Consider the following 25,204-nt stretch of genomic DNA (forward strand, 5'->3'; position numbering starts at 1 on the left):
ACACAGGTGCTTGCACTTGGCAGCCATGAGCACCTGGGCATCGGCCAAAACAGTGACAAACATGAGAACATGACTGATTGGAAAATACATTTCAATTATATTTACAACAATGATATTAGAAGTGCCACCTGGGATTTTGGTCCTCATGAAAAGATATCACATTGGGCTTCACTGCCACACACATCCTGTCCAAAAACTGTACCCACACCTCCAGAACCGAATCAATCCATTACAAGCTTTAAATGACTACCTGTGAAATATTGTGTTTTTGACTTCACTAGGCCTACATTTATTTAACACTTATACTTACTAGATAGATTCATAGATAGATATGTTTGATGTGACGCAATGCAGTAGCCTATTATACTACTAATCTAGTAGTATACAAAGTGTCTAAAATTGGCTCCACATTGAAAAATTACACCATTAACATGCAAACACAATCATACAGTATTTCATCATAATCTAAGGAGCACATATTATGGTCATAGAAATAGTATTTTTATAGTTACGATGCTTTGAAAGGAAACATTCCTCATAATGAGTACTTTTTACTTTTGATTTTTAAGTACATTTTTCTGATGATACTTTTGAACTTTTACTTAAGTAACCTTTTTAATCCTTTTTAATACTTTTACTTCAGTAAAAAAACGGAGTTATGCTTCCACCACTCAGTAATAACATCATAACCAAAATTTCACTTACTACTAACTGACATGTCGTTTGACAAAGTGCTGCTTACCTCCTTCTTCGGTTGGGAGCTGGTTCGATGATGGGAGTGTGTGAGGAGACAGGGCTGCTGAGGACGAGGCTGTATCTGTACTTTGTCCTCCTAGTACCAGGAAAAGACAGGGACAACTGATTTAGTATTTATTTTTAGTAAACTGTCGGGTTTCCTTTGTAAACAAACGCCAATGGAACGCTCCCTCAACACTTGGGACATCTATAGCATGGTGCTTTGTGATCAAACTGCACATGTTAGAGTGTCCTTTACTTGACACCATCCCAAAGCACACCTGTGTAGTAATGATGCTGTTTAATCAGCATCTTGATATGTCCTACCTGTCAGGTGGATGAGAAAGTTGATGACAAGTTAACCCTTATGTCGTCTTAGGGGTCAAAATTTACCCATCACTAAGTTTAACAGCATGGAAACCCCTTAATTAAATTTTTTCAACATGAAATTCAGTGACTTTTTGAAGAATGACCCCAACATGAGAAAAAGTGAAACATTGTCTTTGTTCATATTTCCTTTAAAGCTGTATACCGACAGTGTAAATATCTTATATAGGAGTCATTTTTGACCCGGCATGTATAAAATCATTTTCACACCACAAATATAACACACCCACACACACAGAACAACATCTGCAAAGTCCATGCACACAAACTTGCATACTGTCCTAATTGTAAAGTATATACTATGTTGCTAATCACTGTTTTTGTTTCCCTATAATAAAATCCATTCAAAATGACTTTTTGCACATTTCTTCTACTTTCTTAGGCTACACAAGTGATATATATTGCTAAAAAGTATGTTCACATCGATGCCATACCTTTAGCAAGTATGATAGTGTTAGATGTGATAGTGATAATAATAACAAACATCTATTTTTATGACAGGTGTGTTGTTAGAAAAACGTCTGGATTAAATGCAGTCTTTCTGCACTGTAGAGAGGGAAAACCTAGACAGCCACAAAGTTTGCAACAGGTTGTTTCTTCGTGCAAAATAGAGTTAAAGTTACGACAACACAACGGTTGACTTGCTTAAAGTTTGGCTATATTGATTAAATGACGGTTAAAAGAAGAGCAAAATGTAAACAAAGCTTTCTGAGAAGATATTAGCTAATTAGCTATATTAGCGAACTAAACACTTTAATGTCCAACATCTTTGTGACTCACCTTTTTTTGTGAAGATTTTGTCTTTCCTTTCTCTCTCCTTTCTTTCTTTCTTTTCTTTTTCCCAGACATGTTTTTTTGAAGCCTTAACTTTAGATTCAACTCCACCGACACACTCCCATGGATGTATTTCCCTGTTAGCAAGACCCGTATGCGCAGGTGTTAGAGGCAGGACCGCACCATTTCACCTAATTACAGGGGGGGAGAAGCTCTCTGGATGTTTACATTTTTTCGCCAGCTACAGATACTAAGTACGGGACCCCGGAGGTGACATGATTTGTTTTTGTAAACGCGCGCGCGAATTACTAATACAACAGTATAACACATAAATGCACTTTTTTAGCCAGCCAAAAGGTGATTGTACCTCCTATCTTGTCAATGAAAGGTTTCTGCTTCAAAAATGACTTGATTTTATTTATAGTGATTATATTTGACAGATTACAGCCCATCCAGTCCCTTTTACCTCTATAAAATACCTTTAAAGGACTAATACAACACATAAAATGCATGTATACATTTTTTTTATTATAAAAATTTTGATTTGATGATTGCGAAAAAAAATGAGCAACATTTACAAAATGTTGGTAAAACACAATTGTTTGAAAACTGTCCCCTATCACCGATATAGTGCACTAAATAGTGTGTTTGCCATTCTGTAATGCTGAATTCTCAGTGGTTAATTTCATCCACTATATAGTGCACTATAAAATACCCACAATGCACAGCAAATCTGAGTGTACATACCGTTACATACGATGTACCCTACATTTAACTCACCTATACCACAATGCAATGCGGCCTTGTATTTCCGGGAGGAAAAAAATCCAACGTGATGTCCAAAATCTTGTTCGTTATTCCCTATATAGTGCACTATTTAATACACACTACACAGTGATTAGTGCATGATTGAATGAGGAGATGGTTTCGAACACAGCTTACGTTTCCACTGACTGATGCTGTGCGACTTTTCTCGCGATGTTATGCAACCTCTTCTCTCAAGGTAACATTCGAAGAAACGATGGATGTTGAAAACATTAGCAGGTTTATTTCTATGGTACGGACTTTAAATTGGAATAGCACTTGACCTGCGACTGATAACATTTCACAAGAACACAAGGACCGTCGAGAATGCAGATTTATAAAGAAACTGCAATAGTTTGATCCTCCGTGGAGCATGCTAGTTAAAAGAAAATAAAACCTTACCACGTATTTAGAGTTAAATTAGGACACAAATGTAAGCGCTGATAAATGATTTACAATTTAATCTAAATTCCTATAATGTAAAAAAATACAAGCTATATTATACAAAATATTTACAGTACTATGTATAAAAATATATATTACAGTGTAGTGGGTGGCAGACAGCAGCAGCTGCTAATAGACAGTAAGGATAGTAGACAGGTGTAAAGCCAGTGGATTGATATAAATATGAATATTGCACATAATATTAACCATTCCTCAGTCTTTTTTTAAGTCAATCCACAGGCTGCTAGAGGCAAAAGTTGGGAAAAATCTTAGTTTTTGAGTTTCATTACAATCTGTTCACCCATTTTCAATAAGTAAAACTTTTCATACTGGTCAAAGGTTACATACAAAATCTTTTAATATTCCTAAAGTTGTTTGTTTCTTTGGAAATTTGTATTTGAAAAAAATCTTGAGTACTTTATTAGGAGCTATACAGGCACATCAGTGTTTTACAAATGTAAGCTGACCCCACAGAGGAAAATCCTCCTTGGCCCTTTGAACCTGTGTGATAGATGTCTCTGTGAATACGAGAAGCCCCAGGATGTCTATCCAAAACCTCTTATACTCTCCCTGCACCTTGAGACTCAACGCTGAACCAACACATAGCCGACACGGTGACAAGTCTCCCAACACAAACCTCCGAAACAATAGGCCTGAAGCAGGGGGCGTGGGGGCCCTGCATCTGCTCTGTCCCATAAATACAGTATCTGAGGCTGAGCGTGGCACCTCGGGGGCCGTAGAAGAAGGATCAGCACCGGGATGTTCCCCTGACTCTGGAGAGCTGGAGCAGGTGTAGAGTTTCTCCTGGCAAAGAGACGGAGGTTAAACCTGAGATGGAGTTCAGACTTTGAACCTGACTAACACACTGAGCGGCTGTTTGAATGGATGAGGGGATGGGAAGAGAGAGAGGAGAAGTAAAGGGGAACTGAGGTAGATGATCTGTCTGAGAAATAGATGCACACGCACTCACACACTCACACTTAACACACTCAACCCCGGGGCGAAGTACGTTTCAGACTGATAGTAAATGAATTTGGCAAACTCACTGTGTCGGCTAATTGAGTATTTTATGTTTTTATCTCTAGTCAGCCCTCTTACTCTATATCCTCAGAGAAAAAAGAGATTACTAAAGTTAAAAAAAAAGTAAAGAAGAAGTTCAGTGTTGATAGAACTCCCGTGTCTGTATTGTGTAAAAAAAAGCTGCCGCCAGCATCTTATAGCCTGTTTACACCTGATATTAACATGTGTTAGGTTATCTGATCACAAGTAGACACCAAAAAAATACAAGACTAAACGACTACCAAGATGCATTGTGATCCGATCACTCAACCCACTTGCTGAGGTGGACTGGGACTTGTTTTACCACATATCTTTTGTGGCATAATTGTTTATGTGTCCTGATTATAGACTGTCTATAAAGTTCCCCCAAAGTGCAACATTTCAGTCTCGATCGCCCCCTAGTGTCTGTCTGCAGTATAGGTCATTAAGCCCGCCCCTCCTTGTTAGTGAATGGGACATAAACTAAAACCTCAAAGTACACGCCAAATTAATTTTTCCCAAAGATGGTTCCTGTCACCGAAGGTAGTTCTCCTCACCCTGGTGTTTGTTCAAGTGATTGTTTTTATAAATTAGGTTTTAATTAGTTATTTAATTCTACAAAAAGGGGATTTTCTGCCATGGAGCTGCTCGCCATCTGTGTTTTGGTGGGAACTCCACCATGACTCTGGCTATAAATGACATTACCAGTGCAAAATGAAAAAACAACAAAAAACAAAAAAAACACTTGACTTGGACACAGCATAGTGAGAAACCTCAAGCTCTATAACTACAGCCATCACCAATCATAAACACATACATTTTTGGCACTTTTTTGTAATTTCCTACATTGTAGAGATGGCAAAATTATCGTACAACTATTAAAATCGTACACCTGCAGTCAGCGGCTGACTTTAGCTCTAAATTCAGCCTATGTGAGAGCATTACTCCATTGAGCTTGTCATCTATTACTTAATATATTGGTTTGTGTTTTGTATTACTGATGCTCATTTACTGCTTTGTGTGTGCATGTGTGCTTTTTTATTGTAGCTTCTTGTTTGCACTATCCACTGCTGTAACAACACGAAATTCCCCTCTGTGGGACTAAAAAAGGATTGTCTTATCTTAGCTTATCTTAGCTTATCTTAGCTTATCGTATCCTACTCTTGACAACAAAGGGAACAGCGTATGTCCAAAAATGTTGAACTTTTCCTTTAAGGAATACATAAGCTTTTCAAATTTAAGCATTACTGTGATTGCAATTTCAGTCTTCTGCGATGATAAAACCAGTTGAGAAAAAACAAAACAACAACTACTCAAACAAAGGTCTGAGCGTATTCTGACATGACCGAGCCAAATATAGAATAATGATATGTTTTGAAGCACAAACAGCCATTGTAAATCCATCCAAAGCGAGGCCAGTCTGGCACCGAGGAATTCACAGCTTTGGAAATGACTGTCTGCTGGCTCGCGGCAGATTCAGTCAAAATGAGGTCAGGATCCAGGCTTTGCTTTCATCAGACATTTTATTTGCTTTTCCCTCACGCTAATTGCTCTAGTTGGAGTTATACTGACAGGTTTGGACGCAGAAATATAAACAGCGAGATTAAAGAAACAAACAGGCCGCGGCAGTGTTGAGGAAACAAATACGGCGTGCAAGTTGTGAACTGTGCCTGCATGTATAGGACTGAGGTTAGATAATATATCTCAAGTGATGTGTTTGTGTGCATACATCTCTTCATCTTTACATTACTATGCGCTCACATTCATGTGTGGGCATTTATGCATGTGTGCAGACTACTTTTCCATCTGCGGTGCCTTCAGGTGCTGCTGCTGCATCCCTGCGTGTAGCACTGATAGAGATTTCCATAGCCAGAGGCCCGCTGATGCCGCGTACATGTGTCAGCCATTACAGCAAATTACAAATCCTCCTCAGCAAAGGCAGAATGTTCCACTCTCATTTTGCAATTTCCAGTATGAGGAAGAAGCTGTCGGCCATTTGCGATAGCCGCAAGATACCCGACAGAACCTCCTTAAAGCCATCATGACAGATCTTTGAAACCACCGCCCAGGAGATACTCATTTAGCGGTGCAGAGGCATGGCTGCAGTTTCCTACAAATGGAACCTTTTTATTGTGTCCTCAAATGAGACATTTACTAATAATGAACTCCAGATTGAAGATGTATGCATATCAGAGGGTTTTCCTACTGTTTGGATCTGGTTTTCTGTGCAAGGCGGATGTCATCAGTGGTGGATGAAGTACGTGAAAGCCATACTGGTGTAAAAGAACAGATTTCTTGCCAGAAAATGACTTTGGTGGAAGTTATAGTCACCTGTTATATTATTATTTGAGTAAAAGTCCTAAAGTATCTTATATTTACTGTACTTCAGTAACAAAAGTAATTGTAGGCTATTATATTTTCAGGAAGCAGTCAGATTTTAAGAAAAACATACAAAAATGTAGCGTACACTTGAAGAAAAACAAGGTCTGATTCACAATTTAAAGGAATTTAAGAACAAAATCTAGTTTTTCCTTCCTCCCCATTCCTTTACTCACCCCCCCCCCAACAAAAAAAAACCATAAAAAACTTAAATACTATAACAAACTAGGTATTGTTACTTTGTTACATTACACCACTGGCAGTCATTATCCCAAAACAATCCAGTTTAACGCTCACATTGTGGCATCTAAAGTGCAGCTCCTTTGAAGAAATAAAAGATGTCACACACACACACACACACACACACACACACACACACACACACACACACACACACACACACACACACACACACTGTCTGCTATATGTTAGATGCTGAATGGCCAAGCCCTCAGGTAGGGAGGCTCCATGAATACAAAAGCCAACAACAAAGCCGCTGTGATGCCCCACCCTTCTCCTGGAGCCTTCCCAAACTTTCATCTGCAAACGTAAGCAGTAAGAATGATGGATGGACGCCGAAAAAAATCGCTCTGATCTCTTCATCCACATACAAAGTTCTCCCCCCACATCTTCCTCTTCTCCTCCATCCCTCGCGTCCCGCCACCTTCACACAGGTGCATCGATCTTTTTTGCCTGCAGGAGGACTTCCAGACTCCCAGACTTGCCCTGCAGCTTTATATAGACATCAATGAAAGGATGAATGTACTAAAGATCTGAGAGGAGAGATGTTTGGAGCTTACGCAACAGCCTCAACGGCCTTGAAAGCATTAAACAGTGTTAGACTCACATAATGCCTCAAGTTCAACATGGGAGTAATTTATATTGGAGGAAAAGTTTGCAAGATTCATTCCAACTTCATGAGGGTTCAATTTGGGCAGCACCCAAAGCCAGGAGGTTCAATTACGCAACTGATACACATGTATAGAGACACAACCCACAGATAGTTTTCAAATAAACAAAAATGCATGCAAGCCCTGCTCAACCGCTAGAAACCAGCTGCACAGAGACATTTTCAATGTGTCTTTCATCTTGGCAATAAAACCTAAAATGCCTTTCCGGGGAGCAAGTCTGCACAGGAGTCTCTCTTTTTTTTACTGTTATTTACCTTCTCTTAGTGCTTAATTGTAGCGGCAGAATCAGAAGAGCGAGGATCTGAAGAGTACAAAGGGAATTAAAGTGAATGACAATCATGTCATCGCACAAGCCGCAGACCGTTTGGGAAATGCCTTCTTTTCTAATCCGCAGCTCTGTGCTGAAAAGTGGGATCTGGTGGTTATTGGCTCCTAAGTGATATTGGGTGTGTTTGAAAGGGTGCAGTGGTGTAACGTAACAAAGTACATTTACTCAAGTATCATCCTTAAGTATGAATTTGAGGTACTTGTACTTTCGTGTAAGTGTATTTTCCTTTTCATGTCACTTTAACTAAATTTCAGAGAAAAATATTATACTTTTTATTTCACTTCATTTTTGTGTCAGCTTTAGTTACTTTACAAAAGAGTTAAGAAAGCGTTAAAGCGTAAAGTACAGCTGCAACAATTATTGATTAATCAATTAGTTGATTCACAGAAAATTAATTGCCAATTATTTTAGCAAACATTTAAGTTTTTTCTTTCTTTTTTTTCTTTTTCTTCCTCTTTCAATAATTTTGAGTATGGGGTTGTCTTTTCTACATTTTTCGTAAATGATTTTGAGTTATGGGGTGTTTTATTCTTTTTTTATTTTAATTTTGAAGTTTTTGGTGGGTTTTTAAATTTTTTTTATATAGTTTTGGCTTTTGGGGAATTTTTTTTCTTTTTTTTCCTACTATTTTTGAGTTTTTTTGGATTCATGTTTTTTTTTCTCAGATTTTTTTGCATTGGATATTTTTTACTTTTAATACTTAAACACATTTTCCTGATTATACTTAATTACCTCTACTTAAGTAGCATTTTCAATGTAGGAGTTCCACTTGTAACAGAGTATTACTACTTTTACTTAAATAAAAGATCTGAATACCTCGCCCACCACTGGAGGGGTGGAGGCGTAAGGCGAGGAAGGAGGTGTGAGGGGAACTCGCGTGTGCCTATATGTGTTTGTGTCTTCATGACAGAAGACGAGCGTGAACGAGGCAGAGCGAGAGAGAGGTTAAAAAAGAGACAACTGTGATTAGTTCGGTATACAGTTTCATGCCTCCCAGCTCACTTCGGGGGATTCACTAAGACGTGTGGCTGCAAATCTGACAGAGCTGTGAAGGTGAAACATTTTGAGCTGTGTCTGACTGTATATGTGAAGTCTGTCAATATGCGTGCAGAGACTTCTTTTCCTGGGGTGTTGTGCATGCATCCATGTGCCTGTGGAGGCCTATTGTTCCAGTCTGCGTGCACATGTACCGCTTGTGGTACCCGATCCCAGACTCTTACTTACTGAAATGCTTGTGGGCTGCTCCATGTGGCTTTCCTTCATTGAAAGGCCTCGTCGTCTTAAATGTTGATTGCCATGACGTCAGCCCCAAACCACAGCCCTGCCTTTTATGTGTCACTGTCACCATCTATTTCCGCCCAGTGTGTGAAAAACAACTTTCTTTCCATCTTTGCAGTTCACTGACACGGACGGTTGGACCGAACACTGTGCTACTGTTACTGGGCCAGAACCGCCACCCAAATGGATGTGCTCGTTAATTTTCACACTCACTCAGCTTCTTCAGAACAATTGGATGGGCAAAAGATGCGTGTGAACGAGCAACTGGGTGAATGTCTCATTAGTTAAGCGGGAACTAAGTGTTCATTTATGTAAGCAAGTCGAACCTGGTGGATCTCTGTAAATAAAAACAGCCATCAGATGGGTGTTAACTGACTGTAATTACTGGTGTAAAACCACAGCAGTTTGTCTCTCCACTCTCTGGAGTTTCCCATGTTTTTTGAATTCCAACCTGTCACATCGACTGTGAGAAAAGAGAGCTGTCATCCTACAAAACAGAAAAAGAGCTGCTCTGTCCATTGACTCACTGTTGAGTCAGGTTGGCTAAAATAGTATCACCTGTCCGTGTGTGTGTGTGAGTGTGAGAAAATGTTTCATGCTGCAGAAACAGGAGATGGGCTTCTACCCTTTGGGGCCAGTCTGCATTTCACAGGAATGCAAAATCATGTGCAGCTCAAACAAGCAAACCATCAGCGAAGGTGCTGGCGGTTGTTTTGGCCAAAGGGGACAGGAGAGCAGCAAATATGTGACGCACCGGGAAAAAAAAAGGCCTAGTGGGAGATAAATGACCTTTAAAATTGGATATTTCACTGTAGGGATTGATGTTTTTTTAGCTTGAATTATTAAAGCATGGTTCAAAGTGTAAAATGTTTTTGGACAAACATTGCATTAGGTCATGTTTATCACTGTCCAAAGGTCTATTTAAATCATACACAGTCAGAAAAATTGGCTGGGATGGAGAGAAATTAAAACAATATTAAGACATTTGGAAATGTCATCTAAACGGCTGATATCCCCAAAACTCTTCCGCTCACAACAAAACAATCTAGATTGATATATAGCGCTACAGGTAAAAGGAAAAACAATATGTTTTTGTATTTTAGGGTGAACTGTCCCCCTAAAGGTGCCAGTGGGCAGACGCTATCTGCCTTACTGTCAGAAAGTTCCTCAAATGTCAAACTATTTCTTTAATTTATGGTGCAAAGACATTATTTGGATAAAGACTTTTACAAATCAGCACAGGTTCATCATTTTGACTCGCGGTCATGGCTAAGCTCCTCTGTCTTTAAAACACCACCACCACACCCTCACTTTGTCGTAAAGCTGATAATCACATTGGTTTGTCTGTGAGCCTCATTCCTGTGGGAATGTATTCTGAGTCTTTGACCTCTTTTTTTTTAACCCCTTTACCAACACACTCACACACACAGTCACGCACCCTCAAACACAAATCTTCCTCTCCTTCCTGAAACTCTCATCTGGTCTCACTTTGGGTTTTGAGGTCTGTGTTTTTAGGGGACACAACAGAGCTGCGGGTCCAAACGACAGCAGGAAGGCTTTTCTGCGGACTTCCCTATTGTACATTCAAAACTGACTTGGATTCTGTTTTTACCAAGCAATTGATTATTCACTTCCTGCAATGTTTGTTACAGATACATATGGAGGAAAACACAAAGGGCACTCGCTGTCTTCACTGTCTTTAGAATTTGGGGTAATGTGGCGCTCCCTGCTCAAATCTGGGACACTGACAAGCCAATAGGGAGAGGCTGAGAGGTCGAGAGAAACCATTACTGCAGTGACTGACAGGCGAGTTTAGAGGGTATTTACTTTTCTGGCATAAAAGCAAAAGAATATAGTTTGTCTGTGCCAAACATTGATGCTGAAGATAAACAAAGTATGCATTCAAGAGTTATTTTTGACATACACACGCAGGTGATAAATGATAACTCCAGACGGGAAGTTGGCTCTAATCTAACGAAGTTGCCTTGATAGGTAACATCAGTGTGTTTATATATGTGTATTTATGTGTTGCACAATGGGTGCTTAGGGGCATAAAGCTGGAGAGGTATGTGGAATTCCCCTCATTCATACAACCAGGGGGATCCAGATGTGATCATACAAATAAACACACACTTTAAATTTAAAATTTGGTCATTCTGTGGGGTAAAATACAGTGTTACAGACATTAGATGTGTTTTAAAGGAATTGTTTGAAATTTTTTGTTTGTACAAAGATCTGAAGCTTACTTGGGACTTGCAAAATACTAACCTGGACCTGACTCAGTGTCTTCTTGCACCTTTTACACTGCCTATTAAAGTATGGACTATCACACCACTATGCTGCCTTATCGTTCGATCGGTAAATGGAGGGACAGAACTGCATTTGAGCCAGCAGCAGAAGTAACGGTGTCTGTGTAAACAGGACAGCCATCAGAACGGGGCCTTTGGCATGATGGGTGTGAGATTTGGCCGATGTGTTATGTGTGCGACCCACCATGGAAGATTTCAAAAGCAGCCAACAACAGCTCGCAACTAGAAGAACAGCACCGAAAATGTCTGCACAACGGGGAGACAACAAAGTCCAGGAGGTCCTTACCCTCTAAGCAAAGGATGAGATCAGCTGCTATATAACAAGAATGGTGAAGGATTTGTATTTCCATGTTATGCTATGGTTATTGTTTAAAAAGGGCTGTTATATTCCACATTAGAGGCCAACGCTGTTGTGTTAGGGGCCGTACACATGCCATGTTTTTTTGCACACTCATTTCTAATGTTTTTAATGGAGACAGGTGGCAGGTGTGATGCACACATGTTTCTGAGCATTTATCTTTCAGGGCATGAGGGCTGTGACTTGCGGGTACTGTATGTCGTATGACGAGGAACAACCAATCACGGCTGGCAGATATCTTTCCTTTCTTCTGTGAAAATCAGTCTGATAAATATGAAGAAGTGAAATATAATGCAGGGATAACCTGAGCTTTACATCTCTCTCACAGGCTATATTTTAGGCCCAATACACACTTGAGAAACACCTGGAAGAAGATCAGGTTTGAAGTCAGGATTTATGGTATGAGGGCTATGATAAGTTGCTGACTATAGTCGCTCAGCAACCTCACATGCAAACTGCCTCTGCACTCATCGAAGTTAGCGCCCAACCTTAGATTTTTGAGGCAGTTAAAGCAACGGCATGTATACAGCCCCTTGCACATCAAGCCTGTCATGCCTCTTTTGTTTCCACGACGCCGGCATGCTGTTTAAAATCCTCCACTGGAGGGGCATGGTGCTGATGTTGTTTGTTTCTGTGTAAAAGTGCAAAGGAGCTGCCAAAGAAAAAACTTTGTTGCGGCCCTATAATGCGATATCTTTTTAAAAAGGGCTCCTGTTTCATCTTTTCTTACATGATATTTGGTAAAAAGTGTGCAAATGTAACATTGTCTCTACCTTTCATAACATCTTCTGAAGAAAACAGAACACCTCCGTAACCAACTCATAATGCTGGAAATGATTATAGGTTCCTGATTGGGTTATAATTAGCTCAGGCACCTCTGAACATTTTCTGCACAGAAGTTAACAATCAGCATGACCGAAGGAGCAATTTTAACTATTAAGACCACCCATCTGGGGCCTCTGGGGGTGTTCACAAAATTTCATACAGACTGTATGTATATATGCATCGCAAAGACATACAAAGGGAAAAAAGTGTGCACAAAAATGCTTGTTGTCTCCTATGGAGCACACTGGGATTACTAACCAAGATGACAGAGGATGAGCAGCCACAAATTGCAGGGAGCTGGGGTTTGCAGGGTGGGTGGAGGTTGGGTGGTTGGTGGGGAAGGGGGACGGTCTGTGGCACCGTACTCAGGGAAAGACTGAGGTAATTACTTTCTTCTTCTCAGTAGTGTTCAGTCTCTGTCTGCGCAAAGACGTTTTTAGAGTGCCATAAACCTCTCCAGACGTCAAAGGCCCCTGACATTTCTGGACACACAAATAGAGCATTTTCCACATTTCATCACCGCTCTGACTATCTAAGCCGAGCATCCTTTTAAATCACTCAGCCCAAATCCCAAACCGTCCTGATATTTCCATACTCTGAAGACGGCGCATTTGATAAATGTTTCCTTGCCTGGGGCTCACTTTTATCTGAGGCTCTATTTGATCATTTCTTAAAAAACAGACTCTAAAAAACTCACGGCAATCACAACATAGATGTTTGACAGGACGCACAGAGCTTGTCCACAGTTTTTTTTCTAGATCACTGTGCCCACCTCTCAAGCCCACAGTCTCTGATCAAGGATAAAAGTTGACATGTGGGCACAGAATCAGCCGGTCTTTCTTCTTCTGCTTTAAACCCTCTTTCTTATCCCACAGTCGATCCCCAAAAATAAGGACCCCTCTCCCTGATCTGCGTGAACAATACCAGTGCCACACACCTCAAGTACTCCTTTGAAGCTTTCAGACCAACCTGTGCTGCCGTCTCCGGGTCTTATCTCCCCGAAACAGATCAGACTGCAGATAGTGAAAGATGTTTGCAAATACATATATGTTCAAAACCTCCTGTGTTATTGAAGCTCAGAAACAGGAATGTGATCGTGTGATAAAGGTGACAAAAAGCCGCCGAAGCCATTGAAGATAATCTTTGAGTTTTCTTATTGTTTATTTCTTTACTGCCCTCATACTTGGGATTTTATGGGGTGCTTTTTGGCTTTCCTGTGGGCTCCCTCCCATGTTTAAACTGTTGACATTTTGTTGGAACGAACAGAAAGTTGAGGTTTTTCATTGTTTCTTCCTTGTTGTAATTGTGTTTTTATTACTTCTCATTCCACATTTACAGTGTTTATAACCAACACACGCTGTCAAGATATGCATTTCATTTACCCACACTGCATTAAAATCTGTTTATACGCTCAGTAAACTGCATATTTCACATTGTGGTTCACTGCCAGGTCTTTCAGAGAGGACAGGCAAAAATATGCTCATTTTAGAGACTGTACTTTATTAATCAGAGGGGTTGGCTGGGATGTGACTTTTTTTTCAAATTAATTAATTTATTTTTTAATCTTGACTTGCCCTAAAGCCGCAAATGTTTTTCCTTGAGTCTCTGTGACTGAATGGGGCATAATGTGTGACCCTCCCTTTCCCATAAATAATCATATTTTCTGTATATCCACACCAAAAATAGGTAGTATTGGAGCCAGTTTCAATGAGCAAATAGCACGAGCGTTATCACCAAAACAAACAGCTTGCTTCTTAACACTTCAACATCCTGCTCAACCCTTTATTTTGAGTCACTACATCTTCATGAAAAATGTTTTGGGTTTAACTCATCCTGGTTGAGGTATCTCTACCACTTGCTTTGAGTATGCTATGCTAAAAACATCCACTAGATGTCACTGTTTCTCAAAACTGTAGGCCTTTTCGGCTCATATGAAAGTTAATAACCACGAAAAATAAAAGTCGCACCAGATGTGAGGGCTCTGTGTAGTAGGATTATAAAATGAACATATATCTTTTCTACAAATGTATAGTTTCATAGGTCTCACTTAACAGATATATGTAACTTTGTACAAAAAATAAAACAGTAAAATAATTTTATTGGTTTAGCGGCTCATTTGGCCTTTTATGGTAAATTTAGTGAAGCTAAGCTAATGTAATTTAAATTGACTATTTGCTTAGATATAAATGAACTTCTTGATGTTATCTATTGTATATATGGAAAATGAATTTTGACAATCAGATTTTTTTACCGTCTAAAGCCATGCTCATCCAAACAAATTCACAATTTTACGAAATAGAAATGGATAAATGCTCACTGTTGTTAATACCATATATTTAGTGTTATTCCATCATATGTCTGATGAAAATAAATATATAAGTTTGATTTTTTTCACAATTTCTGAGATGTTTTCAAAAAATTGTAATGGCATTTTCTAGAATACATCTGTGAAAACAACACTAACACTGATAATACGACTTATTCCATGATCTAAAATTGATATATTTCGGCATACTAACATATTAAAAGCCTTATTTGTAATTTTGATTTTTACCATTACCATGATGGTCATCTCAACTGTTAAATAAAGGGCCTACACTTAAAAAACGATGGGGTCTGTTTAAAAAAAATAGGCATTTATTTGAAATTATAGCCCCACGAACTTAAAAAAAGACTCTTTTTCCAGGACTACAAAGGGTTAAGTCTCTTTGAAACACACATGTTGTTCTGACTGAAATACAATAACACCCAACCTGGAGTGCCTTCAGTTTCCAGCACTTTCTCTTGATCCAGAGCGGAAATCACATTCCAGTGTCATGTATAAAAGCATTGTTTATCCTTCCAGTCATTACAGATGTTTGGCCGACACATGTGGTCTGTAACATGTGGAGGGCAGCCCCACCGAGTACGGATGGAGACATCATACATAGAGGGGTAACGCACACACTGCATATTACTCCCTGATGAAAGGGCTTTTCTCTATTTCTGTTACAGTCATGCATTCAGGAGCTTTAGTCCTCCCACAAAGTGATCACAGCCTCCGTTGGTGTGTGAAGCGGAGCCACTGGATGACAGATGTTTTTAGGGAATACTACCTTGATGAAACTGGGTATAATGTTGTGGCGTGTGGACACAGAATGAGACTTTTTTTTTTGCTCTGTGGCTCAAAACAGAAGCAGGTGCAGTGCCCGTAAACATCCACATCTAAGCAACAGGCCTCATATACGTTTCAATTAAAACAAGATGTCCCTGCAAATGAGTCACACACACACATATGTGCTTAAATTGAAGCCTGAGGCTCGCCCTTTGGGATTGGGGAGGACTTTGGAGTAATGGCGGTTTAATGTAATTAAGGATTTGATTACAAGCAGGATGAGCCCCAGAGGTAAGTGGAAGGAAAAGTGTGGTTACGATTCAAGTCTGTCTCGTGATTCTATCGGAGGATTACCACTTCCTCCTTCCTGTTTGCTTCCTCTTGGCCATCCAGCTGTGCTCAGATGCCAGCGAGAAAGAGTGTTCTCGCAGATAGCAAAATTTAATCACAGTCCTGTGTTTTGGGGCCATTTCCTTTTCCTCCCTGTCTCTCGTTCTCACGTCTGATTTCTTTCAAAAACATGGAAAGAAGGCAACGAGCAACTTAACAAGACATGGCCCGTACACCAGCAAAATAAATTACATGAAAATAAGCACACATACAAAGTTAAAAACAATCAAGAAAATGATGAAACCTAATTTAAAAAAAGTGTGTATTCATTTAATATATTAAATTTTTTGTAACATAATTTTAGTTATTTGTTTATTTTTTTAATCCTAAATATTGTTTTCTGGACATTTTTTATAATAATTTCCTAATAATCTTCCCCTCTTTTTAAAAATAATTAAATAAATAAATAAATAAAGTAAAAATAATTTTTAGTTAATTTTTCTTATTACCTTTTACCACCTTTTTGCAATTTGTGGGACATCTCCTGCCAAGTTTGTCATTGTTTTTTTAACGTGTTTTTTTTTCCTACAGTGATGCATGTTTAAGTCATTAATAAGCAAACAAATAGATTCCTTCCCCTTTCCCCTCAGATGCACTCCTCTTTCGCTCTCTCTCACAGTGAGTAACTTTCGACCAGGGATATACAAGTAGAAAAATAAATAAATACAAAATAAGAGGAAGAAAAAATCTCACATCTGGTTTATCTTTGTTTTTTGGTCTCTGACTGTTGTTGCGTTTTTTCCCTATTTCTCCCAGACATCAGCCCTGAGGACAGTTCGATCTGTGTGCCAGCTGTCTGAGAATCTTGAGACGAAGGTATCTAATCAGTCACGAGGAAGGTATTACTTCATCATCACTTCAGACAAAATACAAACATTTAAAACAATACTTTTGCAGCTGTTCCCTCTGAAGTGAATTCAGCAGTTTGGATCTCACAGAAAAAATCATCATCACGTCAAATGTGCAAAACAGTCTTTGCCTTAAATGCCATGCCACTACACATCATTACCATCTACGAATGTTTGCACTTCCTTTCTTAATCCTCTGCCTGACACTGCAGCTTTCATCTCCCCCTCTGATCTTCCAGCCTTTGAAACGAGCAGCTCCACACCTGCTCCGTCTCAGACATTTAAACAGCACACGAGCTGTTGAACGCACCCCCACATCCTTCTTTGTTTATAATACCATCACTTCACGAGCCAAGAAGAGGCAGGTTTACTGAGTAGGAAAACACAGAACACGCCCAGGTCTGGACTGATGTCTGAGTTTTACTCAAAGGTTATCCAGATAATTTCAAGATCCTAAAACAAGCTTGCCAAGAGAGAGGAGATACAGACATGATGCTCAGATATTAACTGTATCCTAATCACTGGATTTAGCAAAAATGTCAAAAAAAAAATCCACAAATTAACTTTTTTTTGTGATTCAGTAGGAGCTTTTTTACTTAGTGTTAGGGAAGTCTTTACAATTACTGAAGTACACTTTATTTAGTGGTTCTCAATCTTTTTCACATCAAGGGTCTCTAGATCGATACACAGTGGGTCATTGACCCCAATTTGATAAGACTTCAGAGACCTTCATCTGAAAACATGCTGTGTGTTACATATGATTAAAATCACAGTTCTGTATTTGTCAGCTACTTTTGAGGAGATAACCGTGAGGGAAGTCAGACCCATGCACACTCTTAGGACAAACAGTGTGTTTTGGGTTTTTTTTTCCAACATTTGTAGGACACATTTTAAGTAAAGGGTCTGGACGTCCCTCCCTAAGAAATTTTGGGTGTCTTACCCTTAATTTCCTGCATTCTGGTGTTTTTTATGCAACAGGTTGTGCCTTTAAAAAAGCATCAACTTATGGTGGAAATCACGGCATAAATATGACTAGTACAGCTGCATAGGGGCCCCTGGGGTGAGGACGGGGGCATTCTGTAATTTGCCATATAGACCCTAAAAAGGCAAACCCATCTCCATTATGGTCCTATTTTTTATTTTTGTATTAATATATGGAGCTCTGGTTGGATCCTAAAAAAATGTCTGGAATATAAGGGAAAATATGTGTGTATAGTGGCCCTCAGAAAACACAACAATTCATAAAACAAAACGAAAAAAAGTCATGCTTTTTGAAATGTTTTGTTGTTGTGAAATTTTGTTTTCTGAACTGCTTCGCCATAAATGTTTTGGTTTTTTTTGCTTTGAATACATGGAGCTCATAGTGGGATATTCTTCTCTATTCACTCTTGAGAGAACAAACTTCTGCTACAGTATTACTTTGGTTCAGTTCATTTAAGATTGTTTTCAGACACATAGCACCATCAACTGTCAGGACCATGCAATTACACTTTTTAAGGATTTGAAGTCTGCACACTGTTCAACATGTTTTCCTGGATCCTGAGTGGTGCACTAATGTAACTTATGGTACTAGTGAGAAATTAACTCGTATCTGCAGCTCTTTGCTGGTGAGGGTGTTAAATATTACAGTATTTCTGTTTAGCACAAATTCAATGTGGTTGAACTTGGATCCTAGTTGTTGGTACTGTGTATCTGTGCTACTGATTTTTAAAATAAGTGGTTCAGACCGGTCTGCTCTTGCTGCCCAGTGAGGTCAACGTCCATCAGCGCTCCGGAGCTCCATTTGGCTTTGTCCAGGAGCACTTCATCCACTGTCCTCACCGTCAGCAGCAGACAAGTCTCCGCTCTTTCACAGCTCACCTCTCTGTCCATCCACCTTTTCTGAGAGAGAAAAGGCCAAAGCAAACAGTGAGTTCAAGGTGCATAATAAGAGCGAAACGTACTGTATGTGTACAAGATAGACTCACCTTTAGGGATGAATGTCAGTGAGCTGCTGAATATTCAGAAGCGTGAGAGTCCTTCTTTTGGTCCATCATACAAGAACTCATGGCCCAATCCGTTGCCACACTTCCCACAACAAACCTGGGGTATTTAAATCAAGAAGGTTAAAATCAAAACTTTATAGATCACATGATTAACCCGTTGAAACCTCAGCAAATTAGCTTGATTTATTTTAAAAATAAACAGAATAAAAGCAATGAGCAATGAAATAAGAAATGACCCAAACATTTGCAACAAAAAAAAGTACAAGAAAGGGGTTAAAAAACAGCAAACAAACAAGGAAATGGCTTGGAAAAAGAGCTTTAAAAATACTAACAATAATATGAAAATATGATAATTATAAATATAATTTTTTGGACAATTTTCACTGCCTTTTTTTAAGAAATAATTTTTGAAATCTGTCATTTCTTGCAATTTGCAGAACAGTTCTCACTTGTTTCCCCATGAAAAAAAAAGAATGAAAACAAAACAATTTGCTTAAAGATCAAATATTTAAATACTTGTGGAGGCATTTCAATGCATCCATCATGAAGTGAAGTAAATCTAGGTTTGGAAGGGTTAATAACAGGCAGTGTTGACAGATGTAGTCTACCTTTAGGGGTCCCCATGCCTCAGGGTGTTTGGAGACACTGTCCTCATGGATTGTCTCTGAGAAAGCAGGCCAAGGAGAAGAGTGCTCGAACTTTGACGTGCTGGAAAATAACTCGTGTCCACATTCAGAACAAACATAAATACCTGAGAGGAAAACATTATTATTACGTTATTGATCTTTACTCTCACCACAGAGGGACTTCATGCTTCTTTTCTACTCACCAGGTTGGAAATGATCTTTATATTCTTCTCCACCAGAGAAAGAGCAATATGACATTTCATCCATTTCAAATATGTCTGAGTCTTAAAACTAAATTAGATTTTTCTGCAGTTTAAACTTTATGTTTGCTGAGTGTCACCCGGCTGGAGCTGGAAAAAACCTGCACGTCCAGATCAAGTGTCAGCAGCTCTGTCCCCCTTGTGTAAGGTCTGACCTTATTCTCATTACTTCCACTCGATGGCAGTGTTGAGCAGATGACTCAGACTGTCTGGTCAACCCAAAGTATGTTTTTAACTTTACAGTAACAGTGTTTTAAGATTGAGTGGGATTTTTTTGGTGAAGTTTAGCAGTGAGGATTGCAGATTACAAACGGCTGAAAATTTTCTTTTAACTTTTTTTTAAATCAAGAGCCAAATTATCCATAGAGGACTCATCTTCTCCAAAAAAAGGAGCAGATAATTAAAACTAGTAAAAATACTAAATATAGTAGTTTCATGTCACAGTGTTTTTCCAACACTGTTTGACAGGTAGCAGATTGCCCAGCACCTGCTAATGTGTGCTCACCAAAGGTGTATATAGTATTTATATATATTTTTTTTAATCTGATTTTTATTTTGCAATATTTTATACTTTTTGGCACTCAGATCACTTCCTTTTTGCATTTTATTTTATTAAGTCTGACCTTATCTTTCTCTGATAACTGAATATATGCCCACCTTATCGATGTTCCTGATGCTCAGGAGGTTTTCATCAGGAACCGAAACACCCCCAGAGGTGTCTTCCTCTCCACTGAACTGACCTGGTGATTAAAATCAGTAAAAACAGTGAGTACAGCAGTTCACTTTTTAAAAAAAAATAAAATAAAAAAAATTAAATAAAATAAATAAAGTATAATGATAATAAAATAAAATAAAATTCTGTTTTACCACATTCTTGTCGCAGAGGGGCTGCTGACTACGGTGGCCGACACAAAACATGAATGGCCCTGTATAGAGTCAGTGTTTGGTTTGTCCGTTTTGGGGCAAATGCAGAGAGATGGCAGTGCAACATGGCGATCTGTATAAACAAGACCCAGCTCCCTATGTTGATGTGAATTCAAGGGTAACGAAAACACGATTTTGTCATCAGATGATTAAACACTACAGAAATATTATATTACATTTAATTTTTGCCCCTACATCCCCCTAAATCTTACACACAGGAACTTTAAAACTAACATTTCATGTCAAAGATAATATAGTAATAAACATAATTTTTTTAGAAAGAGCATTATATTACATTCATCTCAAGAGAACAGTCATACTCTAAAACTGAAATATAATTATACATTTTAATAATAATATAATATATAATAATAATATAATAATAATAAAAAAATAGTAATCATGTCGCTAAACTTGAAATACAGTTCAATCCACAAGTGACTTACCTGTCACTGTGTCATTACTGACTTTGTTGTGTTACACGTTACCAGAAGTAAACTAAAATTACTCAATTAGAAAAATATATTTACAGTAGTAATTGACAAAAAAGGTTTCGAGTCCCACAGGCTCAACTGAACAGGTTTAAGATTGTGGAATCGACAATAGCAACTTCCACTTGTGGATTAGCTAACAGATCTGAAATCCTGACAAACTGATTATCCAGCGTGAACTGCTCCCCTGGTGTAGAGTGACTACATGACTGTGCCTGTTTGTCTTTGCCCTCTTTGATTCTGATGAAGACACACACAGTGCTGTTGAAACATTAGCCTATTTGCATAGTTTCGGCTGTGAACTCAAGCGTGCTCTACTCCCTTTCTTCTTTGTATTTTTGTATTCATGTGGAACTGCTGACATCCTGGATCGCAGTACAAACTTTAGAGTTTTTTCTGATATTCAAGTAAAATCAAATCAATCGGTTAAATGAAGAATAAAAACATCAGCTAATGTTAAGGACTTTTTTATTTTAAAATAGATGTATTTCATTTGTCATATCAGTCATTGGGATCCATTTACATAAAGCTTCTCAAGAGTGAAAACAGCATTATTACTCGTTTTGTGCATAGTGCATTAAAAGCAGCAGGTAGGCTGTTGTCGATGAATAAATTAAAAAACTACGAAATGAGCAATCTTCATGTTCTGTAGTTTTTGATTCGTAGTTTGGTATGATATTTCTTTCTAACAGACTGGTATGCTCGTTTTTTTTTTTACTCTCACAGTTTGGTGGAAAACAGAAGAGCCACAGGCAGAAATGCGGAGGTAAATTAACATGATTCGTATCCCAGTAAAAAAGAAAAATTTTTAGAACCACAAAACATCTCAGTCATTTTAAATAAATGTAAAAGTGACGAGACACTGTGCAATCAGCGTCGCTATCCTGAGATAGTGATAAATAAAAAGGTATTGAGCTCAGTCCTCTGTTCTCGCTGTCCAGTGTGGCCACCGTTCATCAGCGCTCTGGCGCTCCCAGATTGGGCTTTATCCCAGAACACATCATCCACTGTCCACACCTTCAGCAGCGCAGAGAAACGTCTAAACATCCAGCAGCACTTCCCTGTCACAGCTCACTTTACTGTCCATCGACCTTATCTGCGGGGGAGGGGAGAGAACCGTTTCACAGGTTGTACACTAAAGCCAGTGCATCTGCAGTGGCTTGCAAAAGAAATTCAGCTCCTTGGCATTTTTCCTTTTGTGCTGCATGGATATTTTCTTGTAATGGACTGCCACAAAAAGGTCAAAATTCATGAAGTAATATGAAAAAATTAAACAGTTTTAAGATAAAATAAAATAATAATAATAAAGACTGAGAAGTAGTGAATACATATGTATTCACCCCCTTTGCTATGATGCCCCTAAATCACACTTGGTGCTAATATTTGCCTTCAGAAGTCACACAATTAGTTAAATCAAGTCCATCTGTGTGCAATCTGAGAGGAGGTCAGAGAGTTTGCAGCACCGTAAAGACCAAGAAGCTTTCCAGGGGTCAGGTCAGGGACAAAGCTCTGGAGAAACTGTGCAGATTAGTGTTGGGTTATTAAAGAATATCTGAAACTTTGAACCTCCCAGCATGTGTAATAAAACCCTGATCTGTACTTCGCCAGGACTTTGTACCTGACTTGTTTGGGGTTTTATTTTGAGCTTTGTCTTTGTTTTGTTTTTTATTTTGCATTTTGTGACTGGTGTCTGTGAAAGGTGCTATATAAATAAACTTTGACTGCTCCTTGGGTCTTCATGGTGCAACTAAATTGGAGCACCTGGTCTTAATTAGTGGTGTCATAGCAAAAGGGGGGTGAACACAAATGAACACACCAGTTTCAAGTTTATTATTTTAAAAACAAGTTTTGTTTCACGACACTTCACCAGTTGATTATTTTGCGTGATCCATTACAAAAAAGAATTTAAAGAGCGGCTTCAATCTGGTGTTATATGATGATATAACCTGGCCATCGTACCTTTAGGGACGAACTTCAGTGAGCTGCTGAATATTCAGAAGCGAGACAGACCTTTGGCTGGCCCATCATTCACAAACTCGTGACCTAGTCCATTTCCACATTTCCCACATCGCACCTGTAACCACACATTAGACATCTGAATCAGGATGGTGTGCATTTTCAGTCAACAGTTGATACATTAAACAACTGCTACTAACTTTCAGTATTATACTAAAAAAGAAAAAATACTAAAAAAGTGTGAAAATGTATTGACTGGAAATGAACGTAGTACGCTTACCCTGAGCATCATCTGATGAACTAAGATAATCTATTTTACTTTGATTGTACCTTATATGCTCCAGGTCTCTCTTGATGTTTAGACACACTGTCCTCATGGATGGTCTCTGTGAAGGCCGGCCAGGGAGACGAGTGTTCGTACTTGGAGCGGCTGGTGAAAAGCTGGTGATCACACTTGGAGCACACATAAATCCCTGAGGGGTAAAGAATAGGGGATGTCGGTTGGCGTGCAACATGAGGAGAGAACTATTTTAATACAAACTCTATTTGGCTGAACCTAACACAGGCTTACCATGAAGTTAACACCAACCAACCAACGTTAACCCTTTACAACCTGAGCAAACTGGCTTAATTTCTTGCAAAAACATGGAAGGAAGGCAATGAGCAAATAAAGAAGACCCAAAAAATTGATAGAAATTAGTACAAGAAAATAAAAAAGATGTCGAAAGATATTTTTGTTTGGTTTTTTTTCTTTTTTAAAGGCAAACAAGATTTGGAAAAAGTGCTTAAAAGATTATAATAATTTTGTAACAATTAAATATGTCATTATGATGATGATAACTTTGTTTTAAGTAGCTATTTTTCTATTTCATAATAATAATATTAATAATCTAAGTTTACTGATTTACTGATGCAATTTGTGTAACATTCTTAACCAATTTGTTTATTGCTTTTTAAATTTTTTTTAAAGAAATCACACCACTTTGCTCAATGTTTAAACTTATAAATATTTGTGAAAGGCGTCTGAAAGCAGCACGAGATTTAACATTAATTTAACATAGATACAAATGAAAGTTGCGATCATGATTTAATCAATTATATTTTTAAAAGGTGTGTAATATCCATATTTAACTTTTTGTATATTTTTGTGGCACATAATAAAGTGATGAGTATAAGTGTTTAGGGATGTATTCAGAGGAAGTTCTCATTTATTGTAGCTACACAACAACCAGTTTTGTAACGACACGTTGTGTAACCTGAAAAGGGATTACAAGATCTGAATAGGGTTTTTCATAAATAGCATGCACATCAATATAGTTTTCTGTGACCATGTGAACTGTGAGAAACCCTCTTAAACTGTGTTTTTGGTGGGTAAAGCATTCATGGACAGCAGTGAGTAGTTTCATTTGACCCACACGGCTGCTAAATTACTTAGCATAACAATAAATAGTTAGCCAACAGAGGCTAGCTAGTTATCGTTAACTCTTCTCGAAACAGCACAACTTTTCGACACATTCAAAATAAAGTAAATAAAGTTAAACTCATGAAGGTACCTGGTTTAAAGTGGTCTTTATAGACCTCTCCACCGAAGAACCTGCAGAACGACATCCCTCCTCTCTCCGGTTGGACTGGTGTGTCCGGTTTTCGTCTCTACGTAGTTAAAAGTTAACCGGACCAGAACGGCCCGCGAGTAACAACAGGACATCCGGTTTGAGACTACGCCTCCAAAATAATACCAAAGAAGTTAACATGTTATAAAAGTGTATTTTTGAATTAAATAAATTCAGTAATCATTCAGTAATTAATATGAATCAGCTAATTTACAATAATAATAACAATGGTGGTGATGATGATGGTGATAAGATACTAGGTTAATAGTAGATTTATTGGTCATTTCTTAAAAAGTAGCTCCAAAAAATGAAAATAAAAATGTATTGAGGTGTATTATGCTTTGTTTGTATGGGTCTTATCTTGAGGTCAGAGGTCTAGGGATGATTACGTCTCGGAGTCAGATGAGTAGAATATTGATACTAGGCTTAAATGACATGGACTGTGGCCCC

General features: G+C 38.5%; 1 protein-coding gene and 1 pseudogene across 4 annotated transcripts; both read right to left on the reverse strand.

Annotated features, from left to right (window-relative positions):
• Positions 1–3,389: 3,389 nt before the first annotated feature.
• LOC121964532 (methionine-R-sulfoxide reductase B1-A-like) lies at positions 3,390–21,485 on the reverse strand (annotated as a pseudogene). Of its 3 annotated transcripts, none has more exons than XR_015779611.1 (5): positions 19,717–21,485; positions 19,496–19,638; positions 18,870–18,984; positions 18,630–18,783; positions 3,390–3,948 (listed from the first exon to the last, which is right to left on the reverse strand). The product of XR_015779611.1 is annotated as a methionine-R-sulfoxide reductase B1-A-like, transcript variant X3 (transcript). The 3 variants fall into 3 exon arrangements; XR_015779610.1 differs by lacking the exon at positions 3,390–3,948 and having other exon boundaries at positions 4,331–18,783; positions 19,717–20,513; positions 20,641–21,485; XR_015779609.1 differs by lacking the exon at positions 3,390–3,948 and having other exon boundaries at positions 4,331–18,783.
• Positions 21,486–21,639: 154 nt separating this feature from the next.
• LOC121956220 (methionine-R-sulfoxide reductase B1-A-like) lies at positions 21,640–24,853 on the reverse strand. The gene is made up of 4 exons (XM_042504349.2): positions 24,698–24,853; positions 23,475–23,617; positions 23,148–23,262; positions 21,640–22,284 (listed from the first exon to the last, which is right to left on the reverse strand). Exons 1-4 carry the CDS (start codon positions 24,750–24,752, stop codon positions 22,265–22,267), a joined length of 333 nt encoding a protein of 110 aa, XP_042360283.1. The 5' UTR covers positions 24,753–24,853; the 3' UTR covers positions 21,640–22,264.
• Positions 24,854–25,204: the final 351 nt, after the last annotated feature.

This window comes from Plectropomus leopardus, chromosome 18, assembly GCF_026936395.1.
Source record: "Plectropomus leopardus strain MGB_pleo_1.0 chromosome 18, ASM2693639v1, whole genome shotgun sequence".
Lineage (NCBI taxonomy): Eukaryota > Metazoa > Chordata > Actinopteri > Perciformes > Serranidae > Plectropomus > Plectropomus leopardus.